Source organism: Ciona robusta, chromosome 4, assembly GCF_009617815.1.
Source record: "Ciona robusta chromosome 4, ASM961781v2".
Classification (NCBI taxonomy): Eukaryota; Metazoa; Chordata; class Ascidiacea; order Phlebobranchia; family Cionidae; genus Ciona; species Ciona robusta.
The window spans coordinates 5,482,036-5,509,866 of NC_143238.1; the positions used below are offsets into that span (position 1 = coordinate 5,482,036).

General features: G+C 39.0%; 1 protein-coding gene across 7 annotated transcripts in view; it reads right to left on the reverse strand.

The window, feature by feature from the left end:
* The window catches only part of LOC149737022 (rho guanine nucleotide exchange factor 28-like), a 40,356-nt gene that overhangs the window by 4,320 nt on the left and 8,205 nt on the right, over positions 1–27,831 (reverse strand). For 3 of the 7 annotated variants that reach the window (XM_089876975.1, XM_089876979.1, XM_089876980.1), the window contains 25 exons: positions 27,005–27,105; positions 26,662–26,777; positions 26,407–26,461; positions 25,544–25,643; positions 25,021–25,055; positions 24,743–24,824; positions 24,470–24,506; positions 23,473–23,523; positions 23,120–23,203; positions 22,738–22,873; positions 22,464–22,527; positions 8,419–8,480; positions 5,040–5,100; positions 4,893–4,951; positions 4,743–4,828; positions 4,622–4,684; positions 4,106–4,149; positions 3,817–3,960; positions 2,931–3,121; positions 2,154–2,315; positions 1,732–1,855; positions 1,069–1,224; positions 777–881; positions 620–699; positions 90–267 (listed from right to left, as the gene is read on the reverse strand). In XM_089876975.1, coding sequence (XP_089733101.1) covers positions 90–267; positions 620–699; positions 777–881; positions 1,069–1,224; positions 1,732–1,855; positions 2,154–2,315; positions 2,931–3,121; positions 3,817–3,960; positions 4,106–4,149; positions 4,622–4,684; positions 4,743–4,828; positions 4,893–4,951; positions 5,040–5,100; positions 8,419–8,480; positions 22,464–22,527; positions 22,738–22,873; positions 23,120–23,203; positions 23,473–23,523; positions 24,470–24,506; positions 24,743–24,824; positions 25,021–25,055; positions 25,544–25,643; positions 26,407–26,461; positions 26,662–26,777; positions 27,005–27,105 — 2,376 coding nt within the window. Of the gene's footprint in view, positions 1–89; positions 268–619; positions 700–776; positions 882–1,068; positions 1,225–1,731; positions 1,856–2,153; positions 2,316–2,930; positions 3,122–3,816; positions 3,961–4,105; positions 4,150–4,621; positions 4,685–4,742; positions 4,829–4,892; positions 4,952–5,039; positions 5,101–8,418; positions 8,481–16,749; positions 17,844–22,463; positions 22,528–22,737; positions 22,874–23,119; positions 23,204–23,472; positions 23,524–24,469; positions 24,507–24,742; positions 24,825–25,020; positions 25,056–25,543; positions 25,644–26,406; positions 26,462–26,661; positions 26,778–27,004; positions 27,106–27,831 lie in introns of those variants that run through there. The other 4 variants (XM_089876976.1, XM_089876977.1, XM_089876978.1 and 1 more) reach the window with 4 other exon arrangements.

The following is a 27,831-nucleotide window of genomic DNA, read 5'->3' on the forward strand; positions in this document are numbered from 1 at the left end:
ATTATGATAACAAATTTTAAAACATCACGACAGAAAAAAGTTCTCTTTTTTCCTAAACACTTTCAAATCACACTTGACCAGTGTCTTACCCTCTTCTGTGCAGTTTCCCACAGCAGACCTCACAACTTGCATGATGGTTTTACAATCATCAGCTTTATCCACTTTTAATTCGTACATCTGTGAGTTGGCCGTACTGATGAGATATAAACCTTTCTCATCATTTGCCACTTCTCGAACAATCAATCTCATCAAGGGAACTGCTGCAGGCTGTATGAACAAATAGATTTAATACTTTCCAAATTTTACACGGTTTTCAGCATTCTTTTTAACTATTTTACATTAACACAAAAAAATAAACTAAGATGGATTTCACTTTTACAAGATTTATACTCGATTTTCAGCTTTTTTAACTTTTTTCCTTGTTCAGTGCAAATATTACCTGTAAATAAATAGCAAAGCTTTGTCTGCTCAATTTTTTAACTAACTTTTAAAGTCACACACAATGTAGGAGTTTAGGAAGCACTAACAATAATTTTAATCTAAAATATATTTCTAAAGTTGTGATTTAATCCCTAATGCATTTAATTGAATTAATAAACACAATCAAACGCATTCCTACCTGTCCAGAAGGAAATGTATATTTTCCATTATTTTCTTGCAGTAAAACAAAACAGTCGGACAACAATAAGAAGAAAGTTTCTGTAGAGGATAACAAAGTTAGAAATAATTACCCGTACTTCCTATATAAGCTTTATAAATACCAGAAAAAACCTTACCTGTAAACTTCTTTGAATTCGATATTTTCCACTGCACTGCGTTGGAACTGTACAAAAGTTTGCGGTTTCTTTTTAACAAGTCTTTTCTTGCAAATTTGCGTCCTTCTGCAATAAAATACAGGATAAAATAATGTAACCCAAAACAGTAAGGCTGATGTTATCCAAAACAAAAAATATTTAATTTTCATTTAAAAAGTCAGAAACTTTCAAACAATTTTTGGTTACTTTTTCTAATGGGATATAAGTAATTTACTACCAAGCCAAATACTAATATTTTATTTTTTATTCTCACCTTTGAAAGCGGTTGTAGTTTTTGTATCAGTTTTTTCATAGATTTCATACAACAGTTGCTCACGCTCATGAGCTTGTACTTGCTCATCTACATCCTTGGCGATCTCCCGTGATAAATCAAGCGCTCGCTCCAACTCAGCGTAATCCTCTGTGTGGTCTGCGTAGATAAAACCACAAATTAAAACCCATTAATAATTATAAATGTAAGTCTATTTGTCTGGTGTGGAAAACATTTTTGATTGATGTATGAAATTTGTGAAAACTACTATGCAGAAATATGAAATACTTTGCTAAAAAATGTGTTTTAACATAAAAGAAAGTAATTTAACATAAAAAAAAAACAATAAAATGTAACATTGTGTCGGCGTTTAACTGCTTCCTTTAATTTACTGTTTTAAATAGGCTGATCATTACTGAAACAAGTAAAAAATTACGTTATTGCAAAAATGTGTTCTCAGAAATTCCCCTAACTGTCTCCACATTACGTAATACATCTAAACGACGTTGTGACGTAATACTATGAGCGCAAGGATTGCTTTCATCATCGAACAACAACATTAACCGACGTTCAACTTTAAAGCTCTAAAAAAGATCTACCTTTTGCGGGTAACGCGCAGTAACAAACAAAGTAACGTATTTATAACGAACTAACATGCATTCCTACCTTTTTTATTTGAATTTTCCAAAAGCGTCTGCAGCATGATCGGATACTTCGTAACACGCTGAGTGACGAGTAACGCGCACTCGGGAATTCCCTGTCTACGTGTCAGTGGGTTCTTATCACATTTCTGCAACGATTGAAAAGTTAGCGATACATTCGGTTGTCACTCGCCAAGCCTGATAAAGTTTCGGTAAAATTCCGTTGAAAATAACAACGGCAAGGCCCAAGGGAGTGAATAGTTTCGAAACACGCGTATGTGTGCTAGTTGTCAAGGCTGCAATACCCACTGTAGCAGTTTATAAACAAACATTGCGTCCATAGGCCAAAAATAGTTCAGGAAAAATAGGCAATTATTTCTTGGAAATTTTATACAAAACACTTTACAATTGCCCTTTACAATGAAATGAACTCTACACAATACATACCTTGATAAACGTGCTGAACTTTTTATCAGTTTTATAAAGTTCCTTATGAGTTGCCACAATCTCGTTTTGCTTGCAACAGAAATCACCGAACACTCGTTTCATGTTGTTACCGCTCGTGCCCGACCATTGGGCCACGCATATATCGCCTATACCGTCCACAACCTAAAGTAAAGGCAATGTATTATTACTTAGATTAATTATATCAATGCTTTATAAAGTTAGCAACGTTTATATAGCGTATATAATAACAAGTACCAAAACATCAATGTAGTTAGGAAATACCAACCAAACAAATGGTATGCAAGCTTTATGCAAGTATAGCTAACTCTAACTCGTATTTTAGTAGCTATGATACATTGTGCATTCTATTTCAAAACAACTATTGTGGTATTCTGGTATTTATAGGCAACGTGGTATAAGTGCGGCAACTTCTACAACCGTGGGCATACCACACCGTATTAAATTCTAAGATTTGTCCTTATTTTCAATGTCTACATCTTATTGAATAGAATTGTCAATATTTCTAAGAAACGTCTTTAGTTTGTCTTATTTATAACAAAGCAGCAAGTGTAAATGCAAACCATCAGATATGCAGCATCGAAATTTCTTGCTAACAAACTTTAGCAACAAAAACAATAAATATTGAAGCAAATATTGTGCTAGAATAATTACATTATTTTTTAACTAACATTTTTTAAAAATGGATGTTTATTATTCGTAGTTTTTCGACATTAATTTCTCCCATAACCAGACCCCCTTATTCAACTATATACACACCTTTCCCTCGACTTGACGGTCGCTCAATTTCGCTACGAAGTTCGCCACGTAATCTACATGCTCGTCAATTGAGGGAAACAATTTTTCCACAACTTCTGGGTCGATGTGTGCTTCTTTGACCAAACCCCTGGCGAATATCTTTTGCATTATCTTTAAAGTCGTGAGGTAATTCCTCTCCGTCTGAATGAACTCTGTAAAACCGGGAGTGTTTGTTTATTTTACTGTCTGTGGGCGTGAGGATAAACTCGGGTAGGAAAAACAATTGCAAATGCTGCAATTGAGCCGCATGTATTATGCTATACATATAGTATGGTTGGACACCTTTAGCACATAATATCCAAATATTCTAATCGTGTTTTAAACAATTAACAACAGTCTATGGGATTCGTGAGGACACGGTTTTACAATTCTTTAAATGTTCTTTGTTTACTACCAAATGGGACGAGAAAATAGAATGAAAGATTGACATATCTTTCCCAACCTACTGTACATATAGTATATTGAGTAAATCTATCGTATAGATTGTTTACTGCAGGTCGCTACATTGGTTTGGAAATAAACGGGAAACAAACATTCGATTCGTGGATTTCCAACCCATAATTTCTGCGGAAATTCACCCAGGTGCTATTTATACGTTTAGGTGGTCAGAGGTCACTACTGATATAGCGTATACAAGATACAGTATAGAGACTATGGAGTGTGGGAAGATGAAACACCATCATTCCATTTTCTCGTCTCATTTGGTAGTAAACAAGCAACTTTCAAAGAATTATAAAACCGTATCCTCACGACTTCCATAGACCGTTGTTAATTGTATAAAATGATATTTGGATATGTGCTAAAGGTGTCCTATCTTACTCTACGGTACATAAACGTAGCTCCTAACCGAATATATTATCTTGTCGTTTCACATCTTTCTTTGACATCTTTTTCAAGGTTTTCCTGTCCGCCTTTACACTCCATGCCTCGGGCTCAGCCGTTTTAAGGGCTAGATCCGGATCCTTTTCGAGTTCAGCAATGTCCAATGCAGCTATATAAACCGAATGCACAAATTAGGTGACTAGAAATCTATATTTATTTAGTGTCGGGCACCAAACTATTCTAATACTGTTATATATATATTTATGTTTATTTATACACTGCATAATGCGTAGCAAACTATATGACGTGCTTACCTTCGTCAAGGGATTCAAAAGAGGCAGAAATAACGTCTTTCATGCTGCGGAAACAAAACGTTATTTAAAACACTACATCTGGTTGCATTACACAAGCTACACTGTGTAGTTTTTCACAGTGAACATGACATAACTTGGTCATGAGTTACTGCAGCTTTAGTCACACATAATATCATTGCATATTTTTAATGCTGTTGTTGCTTTAACCGATTGACACTTACTGACGTCACATTACGAAAACATTCAAATACTACTTGTAGGTTTATGATGTGAATTGTTGGTACAGCAGGCAACTGTTTCCAATTCCAGAGTTTTTATGACGTGTTATTGTCGTTTTTCCCATGTGTTATTGTCGTTTTTGTGTGAGTAGTTGTCATTTTTGTGAGTTTGTGAGTTGTGAGTTTTTTGGATATTATTGTTGTTGTTTTATGTGTTATTATTGTTTTAAATGGTGCTATTTTTTGTATGTTATGGTTGTTTTGGCATTTTAGTTATAATTTAAAAAGCCAGACTTACTTGTTCATGTATGATACATTGGGGGGCGTCCGGCTGCCTTCGTCGTCATCGTAGTAACTCGATCTACAACGAACACAGTTTAGTTTGTTGTTTATCACAATTAAAATGATTGACCAATTACCTGTTGCTACCACTGCGGTCCTTTGGTACGGTAAGATCGGACGAGTTTGAACCTGTGTTTCTGCGTGAGTGAGGTCCTCCAATAGTCTGTAACACAATAGATGGTGACCTTGTTTCTCTTATGATTAAGGTGATGTCATTTGCGACTTACCGAAATAGGTCGACTCCGGCCTGGTTGTTGGGCATAGTTTGCTGTCGGTGGGTTCCCAACTGTAGATGTATATATGACGTTAATTTAAGAACGCGTGGGTTATATATGTAGATAAAGTTGCGTTTCTAATTCAGTTATGTTACGTACCTGAGTATTGTGATGGCCTGTTTAACATCATACTCTGGGGCCGTTGTATGATCGACGGACGCTGTAAAAGGGTAAAGGGTTACATAATGCTGAAGAAACTGCTTATTTGGTGTTGTATAGCAACACGATAATATGAAATAATCCAACGCGCACGACGCAAGTCAACGTCCCGGTCGTCACGAATGACATTTCTTCTTTGGTTTTAAGCCGAGAACGACATAAGGAGATTTTATTAAATCTTAGATGGCGGTACATTGCTTGAGCAATAGGCGACTTAACGATTACACTTACATGACCAACCTTCTTTCTGAGTCTGACCCTGGACGTAATATCATCTTTACGCGGTGATGACGTGGCCACGACTGAATTACCGTGAGGCATATTTTGTGCTGAATATGCAAGACTGGTATCACCTCATAACTAAGCAATTCAAAGCACGTAATGTTAATATGCCAAACGTGCCCTCGCTAATACGAAAACGGCTTGTCCTGCCAGCTATGTGACAAAGAATCTATTACCTAGCCTTTGTGGAAGTCCTACAATTGCCTGTTTTTAAGCAAGTCTTGTATTATTGAAGGAGCACACTATGAAACTGCCTTTACTTCCGCTAATAGTTTAGCTTTAGCCCACAAGAACCGTGTCACATCGGTACAACAATAGACCGCACAAGCTACTGGCTAACTTAATTCTTATCAAGAAAAATCATAAACTTTTCTCAGCCAATTAAAATGGTAGCTGCCAAGATGGGCAACGCTTGCACCTGTTCTGGGCTGAAAACGCAAGTTACTAGGAAACATTGGGCGGGCGAAAACGAGGGCGCTTAACTTCAAACAATTATAGATCTGAGGACATACGAGAAGACAACACATCAATGCAACTGCGAACGCGTACTGTCCGAACACGCATAGATAAAGTAACGATCAATTAGATCAGGCGGCCAGTCATTGGTAGTTTCCTGGTGACGTATGCTTCTTGTGTAGGAGCGAAGGCATGTGTTTCGTCACAACAAGCAACATGCAATGTACTTCCGGGCAGAGGACGCGTCGATTGGAAGCAAAATAAATAATGTTGTATTGCGTATTATCTAACACATAATAACTCATACAACAAGAAACGGTGAAACTTCGGCGAAAGGGGTAATTTGCGTTGTCACCCTATACCAAAACGTGACTAAAAGCGTTTAGGGAACAATGGTTTCTCATTACATCGCTTAACATATTGAGAAGCCTTAAAATAACTGTGAAGTATTTATACAGGCGCTACGAAGACGTAACTCGGGGAGTAGGCGCAATTAAAGAGAGCATATGATTTGAATAATAACGTTGTTTGTTAGAAGTATGTGACGCATTGCGTTGTGCTTAACCTACAGTGATTGTAACCTACACACGGTCATATAGTTGTAAGGGGACACAGCTGGCCAAGTTTCGGATTATTTCCTAAACCAACTAATTCTGGATATAAACATGGAGAAAGGCATTGTTATTTCTGGCTGCTACTACCGGACGGAAGGCAGTAGCAATTTAAACTCTGTTTGATTGTTAATCGATGAATTAAAGTGCATTGTTGGGTGCTGGGGCTGGCATTGTGCTTATATAAATATACAGTCATATTCTAATGCATACTTGTTCATTATCATTGTTGTTTTGACTTGGATTCGCACTATTATTTCGGATCATATATTTTTACTGTATTCGAGTCACGAGATAAAAAAACTGTTTTTTTTGTATGTATGCACGTCATATTATATTGCATTGTTACGTACAGCATAGACTAGAGGTTGTACTGAGGTCACGGTTATAAACGGGGAATATAAAACATGGTTAAAATACCTTGTTAAAGACAAATACAACGTCGCTTGATTAAACATAGTTCTAATTGAATGTCGTTAAATCCCTGTAATGTCTAGACAGGTTTGGATTTAAGGCTTGGTGTGGTGACACACGGTAAGCTATTGTGTATATGCTAACTTTAATAACTTGCCTACGTTGCCTCCCACAACGTTATAAATTCTACAAGAGCTCTTCGCGTTGGTTTATCTGACACAACACCTCGTCATAGCATCAACAAATAGACCTGTTGTCCACCAGGCAAGATAACATACATGTTTTGCTTACCTGCCCTTTACGTCGTCGGATAGTGTGCAATTCATTTGCTTTAAAAGGCGTAGGCGATAGACTGTACCATATACTCTGGTTTGAAACGACAGCTGTGTCGTCTACTGATTGGTAACTATGATGGGTCGATCTACGTTGTTGTTTCTTTTCTTCCATAATTTAACTTTTGTAACTCTCTTCATGCACTGGGAACAGTGGAAAACTCGCTGCCTAAGCGATCCTGTCAATTTCACTCGCAACCGGTAGCCACCGCTTTGTCTATCGTTATTGTTTACTAAATACACGACTCTCTGCTAGCTGGGCTGAGGCAGTCGCAGTAGAACAGGATGTGGTGACGTCATTGAAATCACGCTAAGACAAACCAACTGCAAAACTTTCTCACTTTTTCTAGAAATTTTCCCCACCGAAACTGACATTCTAAACATACTTTCCAAGCTGGGTTGTAGAAGTATACATAGGTTAATTCACAAGGGGTGTATACGTCATTTTGAACGGGTAAGAGTTGTAAGGTGGCGTATTGACGTAAAGCGTCAAACAGTTTAAGAGGAATTTGTAAGGGCGAAGAGCTTGACCTGACAAGGTAACGACAAATTTAACATTGTTGGAAAGCGTGCACACCTGACGCACTTAAAGAGCGCTAATGTCGTTAGAAATAACTTGCTAACACAACAGCGTGGACCGCGGCACGTATTTTGACGTCACAATGGAATCGAATTTGAAATGGAAGTAATTAGAAACACAGAATGACGTACATTGTGTGCGATTAGACAATATATCAAAAATATGGTTGAATCTTTTTTCGATTTACATATTAACCTGGCACGAACAGACGTACAATCGCTGCAAAATATGAAGCGTTTCGATAATAGTTATTCGCGTGCGGTGCATTAGTTGTTACGGAATTCGTCCAAAACTAGGAATGCCAAGTTGCAACCCAAGCAGCTAATTGAAGCTGCTTCGATCGCAGATAGTGCAATGAATGGCCCGTACCTTGTACCGTTGCCGTAAACATATTTACCGATCGTTATAAATAGAAGAGTAATTGCTGCGGTAAATTAATTACTTTATATGGAGTAATGGGGGCGACTGACCGTTCGGGGAATCGAATGAGTCGATCTAGTAATATACTGCATGAGCATATTAATGCAAATAGAGACATAGCTCTTTGGCGGCACCACGTGAGCGACGTGAAGGTAATTAGACAGCAACTAAATCGGCTTACACGACGACGAGCGTTTATTCTCGCTTACCAAAACAACACTCACCTTATTCGACTTGTTCTTGGAAGTGTTGTTCTCTTTTATTGCATCGGTTGACTCGTATGTTTCTGCAAAGTAAAGGCAGTTTGTTTATGAACACGGCGAGCATGAAACCTTGTTTTCTTTGTTAAAAAACATATAGGTCGAAGTAAATGTGTTGCGACATGAGCGTGGCCTTTAGCTTACCTTTAATTCTGCTAAGACAACAAACAGCGTTGGTAATATGCTAATTAATATACAATACTAATCACTATGATTGTCGTAGCTCTGAAAACAACAAGCCAACTTAATAAATTAAAAGAAAAAACACAATAGTACCAAGAAACAAGAACTAATATAATAATACTCTCAATCTCACAGCTACTATACACTTATACCTCAGAAGGTTAAAATTCACTGTTGCAACCATAGCACTGACCACTATGTCCATAACAACCTTATACAATCGTTCACTTTTATAACTACGTCGTCGTACGTCATACTACATACGGTGGCATTGTGACGTCACTTGTAAATAATGTAACGACGCTGTATTCCATGGAGGCCAATTAAATATTGATGGTACACAGAGCAAGTAGGGACGATCCAGCGCCAGTGGTTTCAAGTGATTTTCTCTTTACCGTATAGTCAGCTGCCTTTGCAATTAACTCTGATAAAACATGAATGCGTCGCTGATTCAACTGAGCAGTTTCTGAGTTTTAATCAAATTTACCATATTACTAATATTAAATTAGCGGTGGTTGTATAGCCTGCTTTCAGGTTTACTTGGAACTAAATGTGTTGTGGACATACACCCGTATGAAGATAATCCTGCAATTAGATCCCTGGAACAGCGAAAACACGACGTGTATAAACACAAGCAGCGCTCGTGTCGCCAGTATCTACAACAAAGATGGCACCATACCTAACCACTCGTCTTGTACCGATTGCGCAAGTCTCTTGAGTAAACAATATATGTCGATTATGCTTGTACCAACTCGCATTAAACCCTGTGACACTCGTATACTTGTCAGACAGGCACATGGTGGGGGGGAAGATGGGACAAACTTGGTAGTAAACAAAACAATTTTAAAAATTTATAAAACCATTTCCTCACGACTTCCATAGAGCTTTGTTAGTTGAACACGATCAGGGTATTCGGATATTATGTTCTAAAGGTGTCCCGCCTCCCCCCACCCTATTATATAACTTAACTGATCTGCAAAATCATACAACTGCTTTTTTGCTAATCATTATAAGTGTAACTTACGCAGTTCTGTCTTAAACACAAAGCAGCACTTTCTAATTCATTTTTTCCACTGTTTTGTTTTACAGGCGCAGATGTGGGAACGAAAAGCAAACACAGTAAGCCTGGTATCAGGTATGCGCTACAGAAGCGTTAAAATCGAATTACTTTCTCAAGGTTAACTGTGAGTCTTATCACGAGGGCGAGACGAAGAAGGGAATAATAAACTACTTTTTGGTTGGGAAAGTAAGATACAGGTGTTAGTTAATCACGTGTAACGTTGGTTTCTATATTGGGAAACACTCGTTTTTTTACGAGGCCTTGTCACGCGTTTATTTCGGTAAATAATACAATAAATCAATAAAGCCGCGGGAAGAGTCTAAAATAGTTTCAGAATTCCATAAATGTAGATTGACGTGTCGTTACATTGTAAAGGCATCGCTTAACATGGTCGCGACATCGTTACGAATTCCTGACTCTACAGATATTAAATGAATACAATTCGGCCTGGAATTTCAGCAACTTTGCCAGACAGGGAGAAATGTGGGCGATAACGGTGGAATTTCAATTAGATTCAAACTGAATTGACGTCAAGTCGTTTTGACAGCTCTGCTAACAGTGCTGCACCGTTGAAAAATACCGAAAAAGATTCTACGAAATCGCGACTTTTTCTGTATGTACATTGTACTGAAGGATTGCAACTCTGTTTGATAGAAGTCTACATAGAAATACAACGAATAAGGGAGCCCTGACTGAGCTAGTGACGTCAACTGTCAATCACTTCGAGAACATGTTAAATGTCGGTTTACTAAGAACTGCAGCGCATCTGTAATTTCCCTGACGATGAAACAAGAAAAATACCCGACGTTGAGTGATACAACGTTCTATGGAAAACGGTGAAAGTATGTTAGCTTCTCTTGCATTTTTTCTCGGTGTAATGTGGCTTTGAAATAATAAACAAACAGCGAAATAATTCGGAAGATATCGGGGTCCAATGTGTACCGGTATTGCGGGAATTCGATTATCAATAGTCATGAAATATCCGGGCACTTGTGGCGCCGAACTTGTTGGTTTACCTTTTTGCCTACCAAGTTTACTAAAAGGAAACTGATGCGACAAACCCTAGGTTCCCACGCTTGCATACTGACAGACTGCATGCTGTCGTGGCAGAGCGAGTCGATTTCTGAAGCAATACTTGCACGGCGTCGTTTACAAGGACGCTGTGTCATAACGTCTGAAGCGGAGATCGGGTTTCCTATACTTGAGATAGCAATTTGATTCGACCTGACGTGAACCTTGGTACTTTTCAATCAACACAACCTCACGGTGAGGTAAAGCAAACACGCTATTGATTCGTCAGCGAATTGGAAACTGCTGAACGTGTCTGATGCTCAAATGCCCTGGGCTAAAAGCGAGCTGCCTCTAACTGGTATTATTATCCCTCGTTAAATTTGCGAGCAAAACTGGCTGGTATTGACGAAATGAACAGATCTCGACGCCCTCTGTTCCTTTGTGGTCGTAACCGCAGTTTGAAGGCTCTGTACTCGCTCCAGATAACCGACAGTGTATCCTTACCAGCAAGCATTTGTGGCACCAATGTACGAAGAGAGAGTCAATATTTGCACAGAGCAATCGGCGCGCCCATTACCCGAGCACACACGACCGCACGGATCGTCATATTTTACAACCGTATTGGCATTAGAATAATGAATAAAAGCGCGATCCAGCCACAAAATACACGGAATCGTAACAACGAAAAACAACGCTGCACAAGGAAAAACCGCGAGAAACTGAAGGTAAATTTGCGCGAGAAACTGAAGGTAAATTTCACAAGTCTGACAAAAACAGACCGTGCACATTGTATTTACCAATCAACCATTAATACGGTTTCTAGGAAACTGAATGCTTGCACACATGAGCCATATATTGCTTAAAGGTTGATCATTTACACTGAGTTAACAAGAAGGCGAACTTCGTTGCCTGTGTTAACAGAACTTACTTTACAAGGTCACTCTCTACATAGTTCACAAATACTGTTTTCAGTGTTTTCCCTACACATTGTTAAACTAAGTCTATCCTTATTTGAATTTGATGCAACCTTATTTCTGCAATACCTCCTAAATCACACATACAAACGCAGCAACTATAATTCTACCATGAATTACACAGTGCACGAAACTTTTAAGTTCCATATAGTCAGTACCAGACATGATAGAAAACCAGCCATGCCGGATGCGGCGATGGGTGTAAACACGAAGACTATGTCGTTGACGCACATGAAATTTAGCCCGGCTTGCCATATAAGGCTGAATTACCATTTCGATCCGCAAAAGGAGCAAACAACAGCGACTGCGCTATTTCTGTTTGCTTCATGCCCCTATGTGACTGTAGACCGCGATTCAAAAGATACGGAATGTCTGCCTTGAGCACACTTACTAATAACGTTGAATGGGCTTCTACGAGCTTTTAAAGCCAATAAAGAATAGGTTAGCTATGTTGAGCACCGCATTCAATTCAGCTCGGTCTCTACTCTAACGTTCTGTAAACGAACTAAAACTCTGAAGTCAACTGCAACCTAGAAGTACTTAGCAAAGTGTGCGTAGACTATACGTAATCCTGCCTTTCCGTATTGAAACTATGTTTCTTATGAGGCAACCTTTGTCCGAATTGCGGTCGAGATAGAATGATCAAGTATTGACATGGGAGTCGAAAATGAGTACGGTTACATTACGTCATAGTTTACATATCCACAGTCACGTGTTACGCGCTGTGGTGCGACATTCTTCTTACTCATTACAGTTCTCTTTATACCATCTGTTTCTCTACAACTGCTCTCACATGTAAGTGCTACTGAGTACTGGTTTGATTACATCATGACATAATATATATAAATATAAGGGCGACTACTTTGTAAAACATTAGTTTTTTTTCCTATACAACAGCTGAACAGTTAAAAAGCACCGAGCTACAGACCTCGTGCTGTTAAAATCCATTAAGCTGTGTGCTACTTTTTCTCACCAACGTTGCTATGACGACTGCTGCGAGGTCAAATACCTTTCCCGGCTCATGCTGAGAAACCAGACGTTTGATTACTGGTTATTAAGCGATCAAACAGTGGTGGTGACGGACGTGGTATCGAATGGAATTTCCCCATTACAAGCAGGCGATAAATAACTGACATTGAGAAGGCGGGAGTTTTACACGCGAAGCATCTTTCGTAGCCGCCAATTATGAAGTATCGAATACGGTGACGGACGCTTCTCGGAACCAGCTACCGTTACGTGCGTGGAACATATTATGACGTCAAGCGAGTATAGGCGTGAGCGACACGGCCCCATGACGCCCTAAAGGTTATTATAAGCGCCTGGCTAAATAAAACAAGAATAGACCGAGTACATGAAAGGTGGTTCGATCACACAATACATGTTATATAATGGAGCTTTATGCCTTTGATGGATCAGAGGCGGTCTAAACCTGTTTGGGAGGGAATTGTGGGCGACAAATCCACAAAAAAAAAACCTGACAAAGTTGGTCAATAAGTTTAACATAAAATCAAACCATATACTGGAAGCGACGGAACATTTTATTTATTTGTTTATAGACGTTGTTCTAGAGAAATGGAAATTAAAATAAAATTTCAATAAGTTTTAAGTAGAAGCTCATTATATTATATTAGACCTGGCCTGACTACAAGCTGAAAATATAACAGTTTCACTAAATTTAGAACGGAGCTGAATAAGTATACACAACTCGCCTATAAGAACTTCACACTTGACTGGTTTCTGACTCATATTCTTATAATATCGAAGGTTATTTATAGACTAACAAAAAAGTACCAACTATAGTAGGGTGGGGGGAGACACCTTTTTATTCCATGTGAACAAAGAACATTCAAAGAATTAAAAAAAAACGTATTTTCACGACTCCAATATACTGTTGTTATTTGCTTAAAACACGATTAGAGTATCTCTTTATTTTGTGCTGCAGGTGTCCCCTCTTATCCCACTATACTCTATATGATCAGTAAAAAACTGCTTACAGAATACGTTCATGCTGATCTGTGGGTTCGTAACCAAGAACAATTACAGGGTAATTAAAACAATTAGAAACAACGCGAGGTTATACGAGCATTTTAATTGTTTAAGACCGCACTGTGGTTATCATTGTCAACATAGACCGATTAAGCCAGTGCAAGGGTTACGTTAATCAATAGACTGAAATGTAAACGGAAATCGACCTTTAACAGTTCAAAGGTTCATTTTAAGTTAAAATTTGACGAAACTGAATTAATGATCATAGTTTTGCTATAAGGACTCCCCTTTTTCTTGTAAAGTTTCCTCTCTATTTCTGGCTTAACTACAAATAAAATATTACTTCACGTTTATATAAGACTGATTTCAGATAAACTTTCTCTGGTACATACTTTCTAGAATACACAACACCTTGTATGTAAATCCTGCGGGCAAAGCTTTTAGAAAACGTTCTACCTACTTGGTTCCGCTGTAATTCTCCTCTGAACAATACAGAAAACAGAAGTGAACTAAACGGCTACCTGGCTGTGGTGCCTTGCGCAACAGCCGTATAGGTAAGATCCTATTTCAGTGGTCGGCGTGGTCGCCCCGTTTGCTAGCACGTAATACCATCTTGAAAAAGCGGCGTCTACGGCCAAGGAAAACCGGAGGCGTGGTTCACCGCTGGCCATTACAGTACACGGGAGAATATAGATTCATATTGGCGGGCTATGGTGGCCAGCAAGCGATAATTAGATGCTATCTGGCGACAAAGCTTGCGTCATGTCTGTTTAACTACATTTAATTGGGAAAGGCCGATTCATTTTGGCCGTGCCCGCACTTCGCTACAGGTCTGTGTGAATCGTCGTGCTTGGTGGATTACATCCATGCATATGTTCGATTACGTAGTTCATGGTATCTTAATTTACACCACAATGCTTGACTAGCGGCTGCACGGTTATTGCAGCCAAAAAAAGGGTTCCGATATGCATTCTGCGCACGGTAGTTCAACAACAAATAAACTATATTTTGTATACCAGCCAAACAAAAGATGCATTCAAATTGTTATCTACATTGGCGGGGTAACTGTTGCAAAACAAGCAGTCTGAAACCGAATCCCATAAGAAAGCTCCTGCAGTTAAAATTGCTTTGTGTCAACAACGAACTTAAACAGTCAAAAGGTGCCGGGTTTCCGAGAGAAAACAAAAAAAAAACTTCAAAAAATATGTCGCCGGTGCCGAAGGGATTAGAGACAACAATGAAGATGGGTGTGTGCTGCCGAAGCTTGCCGGCTTTACAAATAAATGAACTCACCTAGTCCAAAACAACGGCCGGGACTTTCAACACAGTAAGACGATTCGCTAAGCGGCGCAAATCGGGCGGAGTTAATGTTACATCCACCTGAAGTATAATATCGCATGATAGCCGTTTCTAGAATTGACTGCTGGGTAATTCGACCGAACACGAATTCGGAATTACGTTTCAGACAAAACTGATTGCGTGATAGGGAAATCCTCTTACCGAGAAGCAAGGCTAAACATTAAATTTAGCCTAAAACGTTTTTCTTCTAATAACTGTAATCACAATTCTTTTGTCTACCAGTACATACTCTGTCTTAATAAACGTGCATTAAGCTGCCATGTCTGAAGTGTTGTCAAAACGCAGCTAAAATGCAGGAAACGTCTCGAAACTGTCTCCGGTAATTTTAACGAGTTGGGTCAACCCTCAACTAAAACTTGGCTTCTACACAGGATGTGTGAGCGGTTTTCGGCCGACACAGTTAACATAACAAATCGAATACATAACCTAAAGGTCGCGACGAAAGTTTGCAATGGACCGACGTAAAACAATATCCATGTTGCTACGAAACCTACCTTGAGTTTAGCCATTACACACCAAACTCAAACCAATGGCGGCAACTAAAGAAATGTCGTTTGAGTTCGCGTTTGATCAACAACGTTACAGTGTTTCCGGTCTCATTTACTTGTAATTTATACAATATATTTGAAATAGTAATGGTCAACACTGAACGGTTTTATGTTATACAAGAAAAAGGGTTTTGGGTGAATTTTAAGTCTGGAAACACTGAAAAACACCGGACGGCCAGGTTTACTGTCATGCTCGGTTGATTTCACCATTCGTACGGGCACATTATTTTCCATGATCGGTAAATGTTACGCTGCACCTACACGCATATTGCAACCTGCGTGGTAACTAAACGAATATTTATTAATTAATAATTCTAATTTGACATTACATACACAGTGGGGTGGAGAAAGGCGGGACACCTTTAGCACATAATAGCCAAGTATCCTGATCGCATTTAAACAATTAACAACGGTCTGTTTGGGTCATGAGTAAACAATTTTATATTTTTTCAATGTTCTTTTTTACTCCCAAATAGGACGAGAAAATAGAATGAAAAGGTATCATATCTTCCCCAATCCTACTATATACGTGTGTATAAGGAAACATACGTTTTGTTCAAGACCTAAATATTAGCAAACTACGCTTATTTCGTAAGCAAATCAACAACCAAACAACAAGCTTGTTATGCAACAAGAGGCAAACTAAAAGACGCATTTGCATCAGGTATACAGTCACGCTTATTGCGTGTTGTTTGTTTTTACATTAATAACACGACGAAATTAAACGTATTCCGTGTACGAATGATCGTTATCTAATACGAAGACCGTGACGCTATTCATAGAGCTAATTACTTTGCGCAAAAATAGGAAATTATATCAGAATACGTAGAGCTACGTAGACGTGTATATTAGCTTGAGGGGCGGCGATGGTTAAATTACGTATTTCGGAGAATTGACGACCAGGTATACGTGACGTTTTAACGGTCGTGTGTGGCCTCATTCCCCGTTGAAAGATACCCATAGCGGGAATTATAATGATGCTACGTGACAATACTTCGCTCTTTTACAAATTTTACAAAACGCCGCCACACCCGAGAGAGTTATTGGGCAAATAACAGAACTGCCCATACACAATATGAATTACGGATAAAAAACCACGACATTCCTGTAACTAAACTCATTCTGTGCATCATGCGCTTTGAACTTTTGAATTGTTGAATGGTCTCAGTCTTACCTTTCTTGGTTCGTGGTAAGGTGGAAGCATGCTGATGGTGATCCCAGTTTGTGAATACATCTTCGTTATTGTCGTCTGACAAAGGAGAATCTACATTATCCTCGTCCGAGTTAGAAGACGTCAATGTCTCCTGGCGCGCCTTGATCAGCTCGTCGCGTTCGGCGATCTCACGAGCCCGGCGCGATTTACGGCGACCGTGCGGCGACAGAGTCGAGCTGATCCGGCGGAAGAAACGAGGAGAGTCCTTAGCCGGGGAATAGGGCGGTCGGTTGGGGCTTGGGGGCATTGGGTTGGACGAAATTCTGGACGCAATGCTCGGGTTTCGAGATAGCGCAGATTTCTGCTTCCCTTCCCCGCTGCCAACGCTCATATGGTCGTTATCTGATGATTCGACCGAGTTTCTATGATTGTTTGGGTCGCAGTTTATCTCAATGAACTCGGAGTTGTCGGTTTCGCTGGAGAATAGACCGACGAAGGAAGGTTGCCGAGTATCAGCTGCTTTTGGTTCAACAGGGTCAGATAAGTTGGCTTGCTCAAAGGCAAAGTTGGTTAGCTTTGCACGTCGAGCCCGAGTTCGACGGCCTAAAGTCATGGTCGCGAAACCGTTGGATATTTTCGAGGAGATGTTTTCGTTCACATCATTAACCGGCTCCTGCAGCTCGCTTATATTAGGCGGGGGGTTGCGACGTAAACTCCAAGTGTGAAAATTGTTCTTCTTTTTCGGTGGTTTGAAGTCTTGATTGCATTCTGGGTAGCCCCAATGTGGTGAAAGCAAACCGCTCGTGTCAAAGTCCGAACTGGAGCTGCTGTTCAGACGTTTCCTTCGAATAAAATCAAGCAATCCAGACGAAGAGCTTCGACGCTCATGTTCCGATTCCGACTTCTTCTGGAAGACGTTTAGGAACGCGAGGCTGTTTTTCTTTCTTCTTAATCCAGTCTGGGATAATCCGTTTAAGTTTCCACTCGACAAGCGTCTAGTAAACGGCCGCTGATTCTCAGTATCCGTCATTACAACCATAAGTTTCTACTTTATATCACTTGCACTTGATCACTTTAGTTTATGGTGGAAAAGCAACAAATATTAATGATTTCTAACCGAATATGACAAAATGATTGCATAAAACTAAACGTATAGCGTCTGTCTAGAAACCGGTCGTCGCCAGGTAATTTAATAATTATGTAAAACCTACATAACGACAATTAAACCGCTTGTTTTGTAAGATTAGAGCAATCACACTACACGACACACGTCTTCGAGATGTGACGCACGGGCAGTGTGGTTCGAAAACCAATTACATAATCACTCAAAATATTACATAGTGAAAAACAAGAGGGTCGAAAAGACGAGGCCACTGGCCCAGACACAAATGCGTGCGACGGATTCAGAGCATCACCGGTCACTTGGTGAACGATGAAAGGCAGTATTAAAATGCCCGGCTACTCGGGTGCGCAGTAAAACGTATAGTTTTGTTTGACCTTGCAATTTAAGGTCACTTTACGAGCAGCACTCGCGCACGCAATGGGCAGAGGGAAGGCGGGTCGGCGAAATGCTATACTTCTAATTCTACCTATCCACGTTTGTAGCACTGTAGCTATGCATACATTAACTTCTGTTCTACACACTAGTCAACAAGATAAATGATGCCTCTGCTTCGAAAACTTAGTTATTTCAATCACACTTCGATATACTGGATCACGGTCTCTGAAAACTATCGTTTCTCTAAAACGTCTGAAGCTCAAAATCAATAATATTCTTATGAAAACGAAACTGTCGCGTTGTACATTCGTCAATGGAACTTTTTGTTGACTCAATAATAAAAAAACACCCCCTACTTTAATTGCACAATACCGTGGAGTGTGTTATTCATAATAGCTGTAAACATACACCACACGCAGCGTGGACAGAAGTTGACGAAAAAGGCAAAAAAACTCGTCCGTCGTATTTCGTCACTCCAAATTGGATGAGTGGTATGACGTCACTTTTCCTAGCATATTAAAACTGAGTAGCCACGGGCCAAGATTTAACTTGCTAAGGCGCGTTAACACGCCGGACAACAGTAATCCAGCAGAATAGCCGAACTCCGAACCAAATACGAAAGTCAGAAGCTAACAATTTAGTCGATATTGATTCCCTTCGATTTTTCTTCGGATCCATAACTAAGTTGCGGTAGCTGAGTTTCTTTCTCATCTAAAGTTTCCACTACGACCTGGTATAGTAGACTGGTATCGCAGGCTCATAGACACGAGAGAGACGTGGGATTAAAATCAAGGCGGCTTGATCAGAAACGCTAACGGCAATCTCCGTAATAGCTCACTCGAGATGGGCGTACTCCTCTAGCACCTGCAATTGAGGTCCGGCAATAAACCATTCCGATTTGAAAACCGCTTTAAAGTCGCAAAGCAACCGATTTCATTATAAATCGGAATAGTTGAGCGCTTGAATTTGCTGCACCCTCATAAGCAATTACTCTGACGTTTATAACACGCGGAAGCAAGGCTGACTTATTTGACGCAATCAGTAAAACGACCTAATGCATCACTGAGCACCATCGGTACATTTCCGGAACATACGTTTTTAACACAGTCTATGCTATATCTCGTTAAGTGTCCTCTGCGACAGTCTACGGAAACCACACACATTTAACCTTCGAATAAATCGTAAGCTTTGACTGTGACAACGTTCTAATGAATAAAACATACGCTGACTGTCATTGAATCTCGATTGATTTTGTTACTTGGCCCCTGGAGCCAGAAATTTTAAATAACATCATTAACATATCAATAATTCAGGGCTTACAAGTAAATTGACTGCGGTTGGCGGCAGAACGAGGCAGATAAGTAGGACTAACTGACCTGACGCCCTCACTAGCGATGAAGCAAATAACTTGGCGTGGCAAATTGAAGTTTCATTAACGACCTCTGTGATCGACGACGCCTTCCCCGCCTCGCACTGTTAAAATAATATCGAACAGCGCGCTTTGTTTTGACGAAAAGCCGGAGCGAGAAAATCGGCCACGCTCAACTTCTAACAGACGTGTTTAACACTCTATCCTCAAATGAAGCGAAACACGCAAAGTTCACACGCGTAGGTCCCTCCTTGCTATATGAGTATATGGTAATACGTCTCTATTTCATAGAAATGCGCAAACACTTTTAATAGCCAGACGGTAACATGAGCAATGAGAGATAGCGGCAATTGAGGCTGCAATCAAAGTGGTGGAACCACAGACAGTCACCGCACGAACCGGGCCAATATATGACAACGCAAGGAAAAACAAATCTATTTCTAGTTTTGCTGAACTGCGAGTGGCCGTTGGGGAGCGCAGGTTTGGTAAAAACTAGTCTTGGATTGCAAACGACTCTGCATGCGCCTCGGAAGCTATCAGGGACTAATAATAGTGAAGCGGCAATGCAACAGGCCAGTACTCGGACCGAGTGCGACGCTCGGCGCAAAACGAACGGAAACAATCGACCAACACGAGCTCGCAGTGCGTCAGTGGAGATTGTAAAGAACGACACTGACATACGGCAACCACTATGCTGCTTGTACTGATATACACACTTTCTAAATACTCGAACAAAGGCTCAAGTCGAGGAAACAAAACTATACCAACGTCTTGGTTTATTATTCATATTAAGCCTACAGAATCTACAATAAGCTTTAATAGTCGACACAAAGAAATAACTACCGCCCTGCTAATTCTACGTACGCTACACCGACTGTACTGTTGGTAATTAAATCACTTTTACACGCCATATAAACAACAATAACAAGCGTAAACCCCTAATAACTAACACTACGCCATCATTCAATCATATCCGCTTACAGCTGCTTATACACAGTAGATTCGCGATGCAATTTCTGCTTATGAAAAGCGTTTGGCAGTGCAGCTGTCCGGTTACTGCACTCTATAGCCTAGTGCAGCGAAATGCTTGCGTGTAAATAATACGTGTGGTGCCGAACAAGGCTTCCTGTTGCGATAGAGCTTCTAATCTGTTTACAAATAATTAAACACTGTCATTACATAACTAAAGTCAGAGTACAGTACCATGCCCGGTTTTAGGCATGCATGTGCTATCTATTATGAAAACCTATTACTACCCGGTAAAAAAAGGGGAAAAAATGCATTCGCATCAGTATTAAAGGGCACGTTCGTTTTCTACAAATTCTTCGCGTGCGTGCTAATAGTTTGCTAATAATAAAAGCAATGCAATAACTTGGCAAGCAAAGAGGGGAAATACGTTCTGAAGCATGACTCACTACTGACAACGTCTTCACGTAAAATATGCATCGTCATATATTAAATACCGAACCACCTAATGACGCACGAAACTAAAAATAAATCTCTTTGCTGCCAAAGTTGCTACATTAAATAACAGTTAAACGAACTCCTATGTAAGAGCTGTTAATCCTGAGGCAGTAACATAAACTGGCTGTCTGCAACATGTAAGAACACGAGCTATGCTTAATGGTGGCGCAGTTGGAAGGAACCAAACTTCGTTAAACGATCGATGTACCTAACCACGTTATCACAACACGACCGAATTCTGCGTCTCAAGGAAATAAAACTTGACATCCCGAAACGGGACTTGAAAGGGCATAAAGAAGAATGAACGCTGGCAGAGGTTTATTGAGTATGTTTTGTATTGTGTTCAAAGGTGTTTAGAATAGTTAAATGGCGATAATACGCTGTGTTTACTCTGTAATGGTTTATAATAGGGCCGTAAAAGTCCCCGTGGGACGTGGACCGATAACCAAGTTCGTATTTCGTTTCGTTATAAACGTAGATAACCAAGAGTGATTTCGACCTTTGGGAGAACATGTGTAAAAGATACGAATTAACTCTAACCTCGATATTGTATTTACATTCCCACTAAAAGATGATGTAAGCGAAAGTGTACCAGAGTAAAAGTCGGAGATTGAGCGATAGGCGATTAAACGTAGCCATGGGAAAGTTTTGATACTCTCATAACACGACGCAGTTTCCCAACATTTGTGTATCTTGTGTCAGAGATCAGACGTATATCAGAGGGGGGAAACATGGAAAATATACCACAGTTCAATGATCTGTGAGCCTCAAGACCTTTGTCTGACACTTACAGACACGCACTGAACAAATAAAAGCGAAAAAGAGTCGAAAACGTTAAGTGCCTCTACTGTAATACAACCACTGTTCAAAATTGATCATTTGATACAAAAATATCAACTTTACAATTCCCACTTTGTGGTATGCTGTTGAATAGAAGTAGAGTGACATAAAGCGTATAATGTGACCACTCTGTAGGTTTAATTGTGCGGTTTTCAGCGTCGGGCGGCTGTATAAGCAACTGAGTAATAGCATTGCTATTGTGTAGGCGTGTTTCGGTTAATTTCGCTGCACTTTCCAACAACAATAGAACGGAAAGCAGCGGTTGAAACACAACGCTGACTGGTCTAAAAAAGCTGCCGCTAAACAAAGACAAAAACAGAAGCTATTTATACGAGAATTTGACATACATTAACAAAGAACCCGACGCTTGGAATATCCCTATGAACTATATTAGAATACTATGCTCTGAACGCAAATATTGTTCCTAATAAATCTACAAAAGAAAACACTCCACAAACAACAATTACCGCCTACATCGCAGTCACTGGGCTCAAAAGCTACTTAAAAATACGACAGATAATTGATCATTTGTCACTAAATAGCCAACAATTAAATATAACCGACCTTCCTCCTCTAATTGTCTGCTGCTTATCCCGAATTTCAATTCCGCTAGTTGCTTCACTTTGACCTAATGAATGAAAATATGCCATTCGTTTTAGTGCGGATTATATAAACAATTTAGAGGTATGTAAAGAATGTACAAATACCAAAAGTTTTGAATGGATTTACATTTAACATACAAAACTAATTATCGCTGTTCTCCTAAAGTTCAATATTCGTTTTACACTTTTTTTTTCTAGAAAAAAACATAATCCGGATTGACGTTCTGTATATATACCTTCGGTTTGTTCTTTGTGCTGTTGCGCATTTTTTCTAGAAAACTCATTTTCCGAGTGAGAAGCTTCTTGCTTGCGGGTTTAGGGGGCACTGGGGGTGGGTGCTGGGAGTTTCCCTTATCCGAGAAAGGAGCAGGGCTGACGTATGAAGAAGTTTTAATTGGAAAGTCAGGTTAAGAGTTAGAGGTCAGAAGAGACAGAACGAGAGTTAGTGACTACCACCCAAAAACTGTTACTAAAACACGGTGCAAAGAACTGCTTAGTTAAGGTAAGTGAATAGGAATAAACAAAAGTGAATGGGAATAAACAAAGACGTGTGGACATGCATTTGTCATAAGACATGTAGCATCAAACACGGCACACCGAGATGCATGCATGACTCACGCAGACAGAAACTCAGCTAAAGTGAGTTGTGGATTCGGGAGGTCGAACCGTTGTGAGTTTATCGGTTCCGGGTCGTCCGGCTCACTGCACGGAGCCAGCGGAGAAGAAAAGATAAATTAGTGGAGGTTTGGACGTTAGATGGAGGTTAACTACATAGCAGGTGATGTGTATGAACTCTACGTTTGTATATGGATGGATGAAAATGACCGTACAGTGATATTATGACAAATGAAAATGTGAAAAATCATGACGCGCCGATGAAAAATTGTAAATTGAAAGAAAAGTTTGTTTAATAATTCAGTCAAAAGATTGCGTATAATTATCAGTATATTGCTATATAAATATTTACGTACTCGTGTTTCCGAAGCACCTCCTTCAGTGCTAGCATTGAACTCCGGTGTTCGCTGAATCGCCGAAGAAAGGAATTAAAAAGAAATTACATTGAAGTCACTGCACCCATTATAATTATGGTACACACATGTGGGGAAATAAAGACAGTGGTTTGTGCTGCGTGTTTTAATTGGTATACGGTTCATGTCTTACTGCGGGGGAAGATGGGACACCTTAGCAAATAATATCCAAATATCCTGATCGTTTTTTTAAACAACTAACAACGGTCTGTGGAAGTCGTGAGGATACAGTTTTATAATGCTTTAAACGTTTCTTATTTACTACCAAAAAGGACGATAAAATAGAATGAAAAGGTGTCCCATCTCCCCCAACGGCCCTAACCACTATATATATGTGTGTTGATCATGTGTTGATAAAATGGTGTTTCGATGGTTGAGTATGGTTGACATTATATGTACTTGCTTATGGAATAATGAAGAACGTTGAAACCAAACACCAATGTTAAATGAAATAGCAGCTACATTATACGGGACTACAAGTTAAAAGTTATATTTTTCATCAACTAACATAGCATTCAATACAAGGGCAGGTAATTATAGGCCTTTCTTGGGGTATAAGTTTTGACCTGTAGTCCCCTATGAGATGCACAAACACAGCATGTATGGTAGGGTGGGGAAAACGAGGCACTTTTAGAACATAATATCCAAATATCCTGAAAGTGTTTTAAACAATAGGATTTCTAACTCTTTGAATATTCTTTGTTTACTACCAAATGGGATGAGATAGGAGATAACATATTAAAAAAGTCTCCTATCTTCCCCACCCTAATATACCAATAAAAGCACCGATTCTAATTCGGTTTAATTGCATGAAACGAGTTATATGAAGTATCTACGCTAACCACAGCAGCCATTTATTGCGTTATTGCGCCACCTTACGTTCAAGCATAAGAGCAGCTTGTAATATAGTAAGCATGCACACGCAGCAGTTGCTACTTACTCGGTAATGATGCCTTCAGCGATGGTGAAACGACGATCTAAATATATTGGCTTGTATAGGTATTAATAAGTAACACATGTAGTTAAAAACATATGTATATATGTATAAATTTTATTTAAATGTAATCCATAAATAATCTTTGTATCTTTTTTTCTAAATAAAACATTTTTTAAAGCTGATCAAGAAATGATCTATACGGCATATCTGACTTCATCGCGGGCCATTATTTTTCTATTTATATAAGTTACAATGGTTTAGTTAACATAGTTTTACCTGGTGGCTTCCCCATATCCCCAAGTCCACCAACGTTATTGCTGTTGTTTTCGGAGATGCTTTTTGGTCGTTGTTTGATCGGCTGCAAGATTGATGAAAAATATTGTTTTTAAGTAAAATGTTACTTAACTACTTCTACTACCAAGCATGACGTAAAAAGTATTTTTCAAACCCTTATTTAGTATAAAAAAACGTCCCGCATACCGTTCGAGAAGACTTTGTCGTGGTTTTAATTTTTAACATACTTAATGTATAATTGTAAAATAACACCAACTTACCACTTTTAATGAAGTATCACTTTGTAACGATTGAGCTGTGGATAAAGGTAATGACCGTGAATTACATTAATATATATTAGGTTGGGGTAAGATGGTTTAATGTATAAGATTGTACAAGCAGTTAACATATGTTATTCATGCTAAGTATACGAGAGTCACTAGTAAGCTGTGTATGAGGTTAGTGAACGATAGCCAATGTTTTTACAATCCATTATCTTCCCAATTGGTAGTAAAGAAAGAGCATTTACAAAAATATATAACGGTATCCTCACGACGTTAAAAGAAGGTTATTGATTGCTAAAAAAATCGAAAACTATCACACAACATAATGAACGATTTAAACAGCAATTATTTTTTAACATAAGAAACCGTATACCGTTTGATAAAATTTATCTATAGTATAAAAAAGTGTACTGTGTAACTAAGTGTAAAAGACCCATTGCAATGCAATGGATGAGGTTACGGTTAAAGAAGGTTATGCATGCAATGCGTTATGATAAATAATCGTTAGTGTAAGTTGTACCTTGAGTGACTGTTACTGAAGGAGCGACGACGGAAAACATCGTCATATTATTCTTCTCTGCTCGTCGTACTACGGTAGGCGACACCATGGACGTTGGCGGCTGATGGAATAAATATTGTTGTAAAAGGATGAATAATAACCAAGGTTTTTATGCCAATTAAGATAACAGTTATAAAAAATGCGCTGGCAGACTATATTTTGTTGTTGAAATCACAAAACAGATACTCTTGCATGTTACAATTCAATCATCTTTTTTTATAAACAGCGTAGTAGTTCTAGTAAATTTAAAGCTATACGATTCGTATCCAGCATATATCCACGCAGTGTAAAGACGCACTGTAATACCTATATGTTGCTTGGGATAAAAAAACGTAATTACAACGTAAATGATAAAATAGATAATATAATACCTACGCATTTGAACGTGTAAAGTTACATTAAAACGTGGGGAATTACATTAACAGTGAAAATGTCAGTATTAAGTATATGTTGCTTAACGTAAATTATAAAACAAGTAATATATAATATCTACGTAATTTGAAATTGGAAACGAAAAATGATTGAAAATCAGTGAAAATTACATCCACATTTTAGCTCTACTTTAAGGAAGATATAACCGTTTGGAAATCGACACTAAGATTTTAATCTGTCAGACTTAAGCTGTGAAAGCAACCTGTTCGTTTAGTTGCGGTGTATAGATCTACCACAAGTATAAAATAGCATCTTCGTGACTAAGACAGCTAAACAGCGACAAACAAAAAGTAGGAGAAAATAAATTTACAATTGTTGAATATAAAATATATTCCTATATGGCTACATATGATATAAACCCGCTACATTATTTATAAAGAAAGAGAACTCACTTCTGTTTCTTCGGTCTTGCTTAGTTCTTCGTTAGAGTCGTGCTGAAAACTGAATCTGAAACGAAAATTAAATATTTGTTTAAAGAAAAACGTCAAGAGACAATTTAAAACAAAACTAAAATACCAAAAGAGTTTCTTGTATTCGTCTTACAACTCACATATTCGGAATGTGTAAAAAAAAAATTTGCCAAGTTTTTAACTTAAATTAAGCGTATAATAAACAGTACACTTAAAAACAAACTATTTTAATTTTACCTTCTTTGGAGCCCTGGTGACGTTACATCCTGATCCGGAAGACTTTCCGATGAATGCCAACTGTGTCTTCTGTGGAGACCTGAAGGTGAAGGAAGATCTTCTGTTGCTTCTACATCCTGTAACGCAGGTATACGGGTAAGTTAAAGTAAGATTTTAATGACTTTATGTGTGAGTCATAAAGATTGCGATGCTATACAAGTATACATCATTACGTTCGTGAGATACGCAAAGGTCGCCTTTGTTTATGGGAAGCTGCTCAATTTAAAAGGTTTTGTGGGTTTTCGAAATGGAAATTCGTAAAATTACGATTTTTTTAAATAAATTTAAAATTGTATTATCCGACCTGGGGTTCCAGGAATTCCTCAGCTATACCAGGAGGTAGAGCTCGTCGATTTCTTGGCATCACTGGGGTGGGAGGAGCGTAGACGTCGTCCAATGTTTCATCTGAAATATGTATGTAAGAATATAGCTAGCTTTATCCTCGCGTGGCCGAAAAACGACAGTCGTTATAACACGGTGGTCGTACAACTTATGCCAGCTTAGGAGTTACCATGTATGTTACTTTATGCGTGATTATATTATGTATTAATGTGACAGATGCGATGGTATAAGAACGGCTGGGTTATATTGCCTGTGGTTTTCTGTGTTTACATTCGTCTACTGTATTAAAACCACGAACAAATTGCCGTGGAAAACGCCTAGAGAGATAATGTAATAACTTGCGGCAAGGCCGGACGTAAGTGTGGCTTCTGAGACGTGTTACGAATGATATTAGATGTAGAGGTATTACCGCGCGTTGTATAACGAATTGAGGTCACATTAACCGATGTGGAAACCAGTTTTATGTAAACACCATTTTACCGAGATCTTGGGTATCAGGAATTGAATAGAACGTGGGTTAAATCAAGACGGCAAAGCTTTTTGAAGAAGCTCTACTTTACGAGCAACTAACAATGAAGGCCGAGTCACATTCACACTGTGGAACCAATATAAAGGTGTTGTGGCTATCCGGTGGCACACAAGTGCTACTCATAAAGAACCGTTCGTGGGCCAGTGGCCTAGCGGTCTATATTTCCGCAGCGGAGTTTCGGTTCTAAAGCGTGGGCCGCTTGAATGAATCTGCTGTGTGTACACAGGGTCAAATGGAGATAGAGCGACGCGAATTAAAAG